Below are 9630 nucleotides of genomic sequence, written 5' to 3' on the forward strand. Positions count from 1 at the left end.
TTTTATTTTATTATTTATTTTATTGTTTTGTTGTAAGCACCAATTAACCAATAACAAATATAATGGACAATATTAATAAGTAATGAATATGGTAGCAAATATTATAAATATATTTTATTTTGTTATCTTTTCAAAACAGATCAGATTAGCCAGCTGCATAAAACTGCTTCGACTAGTCTTACAAGTTAGTCATCTAATTATTTTCTTCAAGACTGGTCATAACCTTTTAAAAGTCAGTAACATCAAAAGCTAGATTGGTCTAATTTGAATCTGAAAAGAAAGACTGACTACCCCTAAATGCTAGCTGGTCAAACTAGTTCTTAAAACACAGTCTTAACATAATGGGTTTGTCATGCGATCGGCCTGTGGCCTCCAATATATCCGCAGCCTCAATATTTGATGTTTCACATGTGTTTCTGATGCCTTTCATCTCTGTTCACTCACTCAGGTGTATATACCTTCGGCGTGTTCACCACCACCATATTTGCCAATGCTGGACAGGTGGTGACAGGAAACCAGACGCCTCACTTCCTGTCAGCGTGCAGACCAAACTACACAGCACTGGGCTGCCATACCAACTTACAGTACATCACAGAGCGCAAAGCCTGCACAGGAAACCCCCTCATAGTAGCATCTGCACGGAAATCATTTCCCTCCAAGGATGCGGCCCTCAGTGTTTATTCTGCAGTGTATACCGTAGTGAGTATAATGAACCTAGAACTATTTTAATCATTTTAGTCATGTGAATGAATCTGAAACGACTCCCTCGTTGATGTACTGACAGACAAACAAAATAGTGCAGCTGTAAACTTCGGCCTTATCTCACAAACCCCAGGACACAAGAGTAATTGTTGGAACATGTTCCATCTGTTGAATCTGGTCAGACAAGAAAGTCTTGGTCTTAAGAACTGTCAAGAATCACACCTGCATTAGTGTCATTCTGTGAAACAGGTGCCTTTTCCATTTTACAATTTTAAAGACAATTTCTGTAAGCTTTTAATCTTTCTATTAGACAAATAAAGTGTTAAAAAAAACTGAATTTTGTCTTTCCATCTTAGTAAATTAAAATGAATGTGATTGGATTGGGCTTGTGCAAAGGTGATAATAAAGATATGTATAGAGTAAAAAAAAAAAAAAACTATTTCAAATAAATGCTGTTCAGTTGAACTTAATATTCATCTAAAAATCCTACAAGTTATTTTTGGTCCCCATGAGGAAAACAGCGTAAAAATAATACTAAGTTTTTAATGTAAAAATGCAGAAAATATTCGGTGATGGATGGGTTTAGGGTTGTGGGATATAATGCAACGTTTGTATTGTATAAACATAATTATATCCATAGAATGTCCCTATAAAATATGGAAACCCAACGTGTGTTTGTGTGTGCGTGTGCGTGCTCGTGTGTGTGTGTGTGTTTGTGTGTGCGTGTGCGTGTCTATTGTATCAGGCTTATTCTTCCCCATTGTCTGCCTGTGCTTGCAGATGTACGTGACGTTGGTGTTTAGGACAAAAGGGACGCGTCTGACCAAACCCACACTCAGTCTGACTCTGCTGTGCCTGGCCATGTTGGTAGGTGTGGTCAGAGTGGCTGAATATCGCAACCACTGGGCCGACGTCCTCGCTGGATACTTCACTGGCGGAGCCATCGCTGTCTTTCTGGTGAGAGTGTGTAGTGGGATAAAATAACACTGAAATGACAAGATCATTTCTTGCATATATGCAGGTTATATATAATATCCGTATAAAAATATATGCATATACACTGCACTTTAAAAGCTTGGGGAAAAAATTGTGGAAAGAATTATTACTTTAAATACAGACATTTCTAATTCTATTTCAGAAAAATCCTGTTCTTTTAAACTTTGAACTTAACGACCCCTACTTTTGAGCGGTAGTTTATAACCAGGTGTTATTCAAGGTTTCAGTATCACTTTAAATTTGACATCAAACCTGCTTGTGGTTGAGACAACTTGCAAATTTCGCAAGGTCCTGTTTACATCTGGTATTAAGATGTGTTTTGGTCGATCGGATCACAAGTAGACAAGAGAGACACATTCCCGTTTAAACCTGGTGTTTTAATCTGTCTCTTTTGTCCACTTTAAACCACTTCTGTCCTGATTTCTACGAGAGGAGGGTCTATGCATGTACATGTATATGGGCTTTTTCAGATCTTTTGATCTAATGGAAGAAATAAACTCCCTTATGTTTGAACACGCTCAGAGATGATGGGAAATCATACAGAGAGCATCAGCTTTCGTTTCTGTTCTGACCCTGCAAGTGTCAAGTTAGAAATCAGGAATGCTGAGAGAATATTGAAATATTCTTCTAGAGAATACCTACCTCTGGAGGTGGTTGAAAGTGGACTAGCTCAAAACGTTTTAGTCCCTATTTACATCTGTATTTACCATCGTCCACTTGTGATTGGATTGACGAAAACACATCTTAATTCCAGGTGTAAACAGGGCCCAAGTGTTCCCTCTCTCCATCACTCCCTCCACCGGTTCTTCTCTTTATTCCCTCTCTATCTTTCTTTGAGCTCTCTCTCTCTCTCTCTCTCTCTCTCTCTCTCTCTCTCTCTCTCTCTCTCTCTCTCTCTCTCTCTCTCTCTCTCTCTCTCTCGCTCTCTCACACTAGGTGACATGCGTGATCAACAACTTCCAGCAGGCAAAGCCCCCACCCCCTCCAGCGCGACCCCAGCGTCCTGAGTCTGTACTGGGCATGCCCATGGTGGCGCTGCCCTGCGTAGAGAGTCCACTTGAAAAGTTAAGTGGCACTCAGGTAAGGGGTGGGAGTGGGTTAGTGGCAGGGCTGCACACATAAGGGGGATGGATTACGACCCACCCTGTCCTTCTGTTTTTTGACCCAGTGGACCCTATTGTGACTCCCACGACCCACCCACCCAGCCCTTCTTCACCCTTTACTAGCATGTCCAACCTGCACAACCCAAACACCAACCCTGCAAAACCCACTGATGCTCTGGAGGATTGTTCTGCTCTTTGCTTGTCATGAAGAGACGTTGCTATTACTTTCATAATAGAGTAATAGAGAAGCAACACAATGTTTAGGGCCATTAATTCATTGATTCCTCATTGGGCTGATGGAAATTTAGCTCTAGAAAGTGGACTGTGTAGCAAGTGGAACTTCAAAGGCGGAAGGCAATTAGATGGGAAAAATTACGACAGTGTGAGTCTCCCTTCGTAGGCCACCCTCATCCTCCTCACTTTTAAAGCTGATTTGCCTTTTTTCCCCTCTCTTTGTCACCTCGACCATTCAGTCATCCCTTTTCTCCCTCAGTCTTATATTTTGTTTAGTGATGAACCGAAAGTTTCTGGCTGAAATCGTTTTGGAGGGCTGAAATCATTCACAGAAAGAGTGATGTTTAATTTACGCTTCTCCGATGATGCGTTTTAACTGTGTCAGTGTCTATTTTATGCGCAAAACGCTAGGGCACCTGTCACCCAATATAAGCTTTGTGCTTTGTTACATTTGAATACAATATAAACGCAGTGAAGAGACGCAACTAACGCTAGTAGACCACATGATAGAGACAACACATATAGTATGTTTCAAACCAAATGTAGTACCAACTATACCATACGTGATTTCGGACACAGCAGAAGTTCAGATTATGTCAATTTTATTTTGAATTTCAAACAATAAAACTTTTCTGACTCTCTTAATGTGGCCTGACAGATCCAGTCATCACAATCACCAATCATCGCTTTCTCTTTACTACTAGTTATAGAACAAAATATGCATGAATGAACATCAAAAGATATGTTGAAAGAAACGGTACAACCAAAGTATTTCATCATGTTTCATATAATCGTTCAATCAGCATCAATAAAACAGCTTGTAAACAAATATTAACCTCAGAAAAGCCATTCAATTACCATAAATTCGATATTAGCAAGAAAAATTAACTCTAGAAAGGAGCATTTTGCACTATATATATTCATTATACTTAACCTGTTGTGATGTCTTCATTATTTAATATATGTCTGAATAAATCTGTCATAAAAACAAGTTTAAATGTTTATATTTCATCAACATATTGAAGTAGATGCATACAAAATTATTTCATTAAAAATGTATCGAGTGTTTTGACTAAAAATACATTTCGGTGCATCACTAATTTTAGTTTCCGCAGTTTCCACCTTCCAGTCTTGGTTTCTCATCCTTTCTCTCTTTCTCCCCTCACACTCTCTCTCTCCCCCCTTACAGACTCCAAGGGGATCTTCATTCACTGAGATCACATGACCATCAGCCTCATCGGTTCCCCGTCCCCCCCGATGTCCTCATACCGTCTCGCTCCATTTCCAGCGAAGTCTAGACCAGCCGTCCCAGCACGCGCGCCACTGCGCCGCCCACTCCGCGGGACGCTCCGCCACTCTGCACCGCTCCTACTCGACGCAGGTCTAGATTTCCTCACCTCCAACCCCCCATCCTCCATCATCCTCCATGCTGCCGATAGGGCCTCCACAAACCGCACAAACAAGCGACGAGAAGCACTTTTAGAGAGCCTGCTCGAAGATCTCGAACGCCAGAAATCGCAGGTAGGCGTCTCTCTCTTGCCAGACAGTTTGTTTGGATTGTGGGCGGAGGATTTGCACCCGTTTAGACCTCAAACCTCAACCTGACCTATTTCCTGGGGAACCGATGAAGAAGTCTTGATCAGCTTTTGGCTGAGATGCAGAACTTGATTTTTACTGCAGATATTTCAATTCATATGTAAATACATGCACAGTTTTTTCTTCTTTTGGTTAAAGGCATGTCTATTTTTTTCTATTTTATTCATAGTACTGATGGAGTTAAGTTTATATATTCATCACCCACCATGCTGTTTAGTTTTGAAGATAATCAAGGCAGTGCATCTATACATGAAATATCTATTGGTTTTCTTTGAGCCATATTCACTATGAACTTGGGACAATCTCATCAGATATCTGGACATTCTGTAAGTGCACATCAAGAATTTCCTTAGGAAAAGACATCTAAACTTGGAGAAGTTCTTGATACTAGCTCTTAAAAAGTTTGGATGCATCAGAAGGAATTGGAATGTTTAATGACATACACACAAAAACTCAACCACAGCATTATTTTTAATGTCCAGTTTGTGCTCACAAGGATTTCTCCACCAGCTAGATGTAATAATGCACAGTTCGTCATTTTCAGTACCGTCGCCCCAGATGCATCACAACACTTTCAAATGCAAGACATCCATACAGTTTTTCATCAAAGATGGATTGGATTCTTCGCTTTTCAGGAGAGAAAAGAAGCATTGCAAGAATTGCATCCCATGACGTCAACAGAACAGTAAAGACAACATTTATATTGTTGTTGGTATTTTTGTGACGGTTTTCAAAAATGCAGTAACTGAAGTTCAGCTAGTTTCTTTCTTGTACAGTGAATAACCTTTTGACATTTGTATCACCATGTGTTACTAACAGGGTTGTGCACCATACAGAATTGAACAGAAAATACAGAATTGAACAGAAAAAGCATTTTTAATTTACAATTCGGTTCCTAAATTTTAACTGAGGTAGCAGACAGATGCAGAGTTGCAGTTCAAATATGGATTTAAGGAAGTGATTCGAAGTTCAAAGGAATTCAAAGGAATTCAAGTTACTGTACAGGGAGGGAGGGAGGGAGGGAGGCCAGTTTAGTTCAAATTCACATTTTTTAAATTGAAGGGGAACCAATTCTGAATTTTGCAAAACCCTCCTTAGCAAAAACCTTTGTCTGTCATTTTATATTGAGGATCTTATGACAGGACGTTGCAATGAAATAATTCCTGCTCTTTGCAAACAGCACAGGATGCCTTGTAATGCAGTGAGATTTTAACGTTTAGTTATTTGAGCTATGTAATGATTGGTTAACATTAACCAGTAGCCTGCACTGCCTAGGTAATTTATTTATTTATTCATTTATTCCTGGCAATGGCACAAAAAGTACAAGGTAGACAAATTAGAATTTAAGTCATATAGTGCAAGGAAAACAAAAAACAAAACAAAAACAGAATATAAAGTATTCAAATATGACGATCGAATTCTGCCTGAAAGGGAGTGGGAAGAAGACTACTAAGAGCTGAATAGGAAACTCATTTAGGTATTGGAACAAGATTTTACATTTTGATGAAAGGTTAAAGAGCACCCTGTTACAAAATCTTAATTTTGTGTATGTGGTCTACTAAAATAGGTTTTCATGCATGAAGGTTCAAACAAACACATTATTTTTATAACCATTATTTGACTGCAGCTCCTCTTTTCTCAGTCTGTTAGTAAAGCTTAGTTCCTGTCTCTATGAAGCCCCTTCTTCTGAAAAGCTAAATGTGCTGTCAACCGCTTCGAGTGTGTTTGGAAAATGTCACACTCCTTTCAATAACAGACTACTAACTCAACTCACCCAGGCCTTTCCCTTTAATTTTGCGAATGGGATATTGTGACGTGTTTATTCCCAGAAAAAAACCCTCAAGACTACAAATTGAGGCATTTCAGGGAGTTCAGAAACAGTACACACTCATATAGAGTATAACTCCCTCTGGAGTGACTTTGTGCTTTGTAACTTGTAAACAATGATGCTGTTGCAACAGCAACATTACACAATGTAAAAAAGTGTATGTCCTCTTTAAGACAAACATTATTTTCTTTTGGACGAACATGAATCATTCAAGACCAGGAAAATGTATCAAGTAAATAGGATCAATTTCAAACAAATGGTTTGGTGTCTCAGGCAGCTAAAACAAAGGGATGCTCACATATTCATGTCCACATGTTATGTTTTTTTTTTTTTGCTAAACTGAGGAAGCTCATGAGTGACAATGTACATGGATGTGCTGTACCATAGGCCAAGTTTTGTATATGTATTCTACATAATTTAATTGAAGTTTTGTTAAATTGGTTTCTGTCTATTTTTTTGATCTCTTGCTTTGATTCACTTTTATTTTTAACATTGTGTTTAGAGACTAAATGTTTGGTACTGTAAGTAAGCTGTGTATACTAACGTTGTGTACTTTTGATCAGATGAGTGTAAACTCTCCACCTAGTTACACTCCAAATGGATGAAAATTAATGTTTGAAACTTTAACTGTGACATCTAATCTGCCTGATACCCCCTCAGCCTTTACATCCCGGCACCAGGTCCAGCCTCTGCCACATTCTGTGCTACGTACAGCTACTGTCTCTGTTGTAAGAGCACCATGCTTCACATGCTAAGAAACACATTTACACCCTTAAAAATCCCTTAAAGGTGAAGTGTGCAATTTTTTTATAAGACTAGGGAACTGCAACAACAATGATTTTTAGACGTTATTAGACCAACATAAAACCTCACTCCAAATTCACGCTTTTGGATGAGCCAATAGAATAATCAAAGAGATAGAGCAAGGAAAGAGCCACAGGCAAAGAATCTTTACACTTTGGAGGGGAATCAACCTACAAATGATTTATTTGTGTTTTACATATTAAACAAGGATACAAGAAAGAATTTAACGTGGAAAAAATTACTCGCTTCACTTTTAAAAATCTTTCACCTGTAGCTCTCACGTCTTTTATTTCTTCTTTCATACACCCAATTAAAACAATATATTTGTAGAGTTTTGCAAACCAAGTCTTTTTTTTATTAAAAAGAAAAAAGAAAAAAAATTGCACATGATATACCACTCCTGTGCACCGGATTCATTTGTTACTTCACTTTGGTGATCTTTATGAACCAGTCATTGATTTGTGTTTTGGGTAATTTAATAAAGTAAAAGCGTGACCTGTCTCTGACTCTTTCTGACATCATTATTTAAGGTTTTGTTGACTGCTTGAGCCCTGTTCCAATGCTGCATTTTACTCCAGTTTTAGACAAACTTCCCTAAGCGCTTCCCCTCGGAAGAATGTCTGCCACCATTTTGAAGTGCGTTTCAATTCGTCAAGTGGGCGAGAAAACCTAGACTGAGGGAGCGATACTCAACATGTACAGTTCAGGCAGAAAAATGTGACTTCACAGCAGGTCACGCTCAATTTACCACATTCCACACAACTCTGTGTATGTATAGATATATAGTTTTGGCCCTGTTTCAACTAAGCACAAGCCTGTTTCCTACGAACCCACATTTTTGGGACGTAACATAGTTCTCGACATGGGAAGAAGTCTGCTGTTGAGCTCGCTTTAGTGCACGCTCAGCAAAAGTGCGCATTGAGGGTGCATAGCTATACCACAAAGGGGGGACTCGCAAGCACCCCTATGAAACCTAAAATGACAAATGGAACGCCCTGTGGTCTGCACATGGCAGCCATTGTAAGTCACATGACTGCATGTGCAGCATGCTATGTAGGACAGGGCCAGTGGAGTTACAGTATTTTGACATTTAATAGCTAACAGTTTTTTTTACACCGTTATAGTTATTGAATTTTTGTTTTTGTTTGTGTATTTTTATATTTAATATAATTATACAAATATACACTATATTGCCAAAAGTTTTGGGACGGTTGCCTTTACATTCACATGAACTTTAATGGCATCCCATTCTTAATCCGTAAGGTTTATCCGCTGCACCCTTTGCAGCTATAACAGCATCAACTCTTCTTAGAAGGCTTTCCACAAGGCTTAGGAGTGTGTTTATGGGAAGATTTGACCATTCTTCTAGAAGCGCATTTGTGAGGTCAGGCACTGATGTTTGGAGAAAAGGGACTGGATCGCAGTACCACTCTAATTCATCTCAAAGGTGTTCTATCGGATTAAGGTCAGGAGTCTGTGCAGGAGGGTCAAGTTCCTCCACCAACTCGCTCATCCATGTCTTCATGGACCTTGCTTTGGGCACTGGTGTCACAGTCATGTTGGAACTGAAAGGGGCCATCCCCAAACTGTTCCCAGAAAGTTGGGAGGATGAAGTTGTCCAAAATGTCTTGGTATGGGTAAAAATTAAGAGTTCCCTTCACTAGAACTAAGGGACCAAGCCCAATGAAAAAATACCCCATACCATAATCCCACCTCCACCAGACTTTACACTTGGCACAATGCTGTCAGGCAAGTACAGTTCTCCTGGCAACCACCAAATCCAGACTCATCCATTGATTGCCAAACAGAGAATCGAGAACACATCTCCACTGCTCTCTAAATTTCACAAATGGACTCCTGAGAGCGACCCATTCTTTCAAAAGAGTTTGTAGAAGCGTCTGCGTGTCTAGGTGCTTGATTTTTTATTAATCTGTGGCCATGGAAGTGGTTGGAACACCTGAATTCAATGATTTGGAGGGGTGTCCCAATACTTTTGGCAATATAGTGTATATTTTATATTTGTTTATAAAAAAAAATTAACTGCCCGAGCATAAACACAGGCCTATAAAATGGTGCAAAAAAAGTATTTATAAGGAAAAAAACTCTAAAACTGAATCATCACTCTAAAACTTAAACAAATTTCAAGGGTTCCATCAGTAGTGTGATTTAGCCCAAACAAACACACCCTCCCTTCATTGCTCCACCCACACAATGCACAAACGCACAATACAAGAGTGGATGTCTCTATCATAGCTGAAGTGAAAAAAAATAATGTTTCCTTAAGAATAAGTGAAGATGGCGAATGATAATTTAACATATAAGAAAATTTTTAAACACAAGTATATATAAGAAAGATTTGGTTGTTAG

At 39.1% G+C, this 9630-nt stretch overlaps 1 protein-coding gene across 4 annotated transcripts in view; it reads left to right on the plus strand.

Annotated features, from left to right (window-relative positions):
* The window catches only part of plppr2a (phospholipid phosphatase related 2a), a 43675-nt gene extending 38200 nt beyond the window's left edge, over positions 1-5475 (plus strand). For 2 of the 4 annotated variants that reach the window (XM_067422575.1, XM_067422584.1), the window contains 4 exons: positions 449-699; positions 1483-1659; positions 2635-2778; positions 4225-5475. In XM_067422575.1, the coding sequence (XP_067278676.1) occupies positions 449-699; positions 1483-1659; positions 2635-2778; positions 4225-4260 (608 nt within the window). In that variant the 3' untranslated portion in view covers positions 4261-5475. The remainder of the gene's footprint in view (positions 1-448; positions 700-1482; positions 1660-2634; positions 2779-4224) is intronic. The other 2 variants (XM_067422558.1, XM_067422567.1) reach the window with 1 other exon arrangement.
* The last annotated feature ends 4155 nt before the right edge of the window (positions 5476-9630 follow it).

Source organism: Pseudorasbora parva, chromosome 2 (assembly GCF_024679245.1).
Source record: "Pseudorasbora parva isolate DD20220531a chromosome 2, ASM2467924v1, whole genome shotgun sequence".
In the NCBI taxonomy this organism is placed as follows: domain Eukaryota; kingdom Metazoa; phylum Chordata; class Actinopteri; order Cypriniformes; family Gobionidae; genus Pseudorasbora; species Pseudorasbora parva.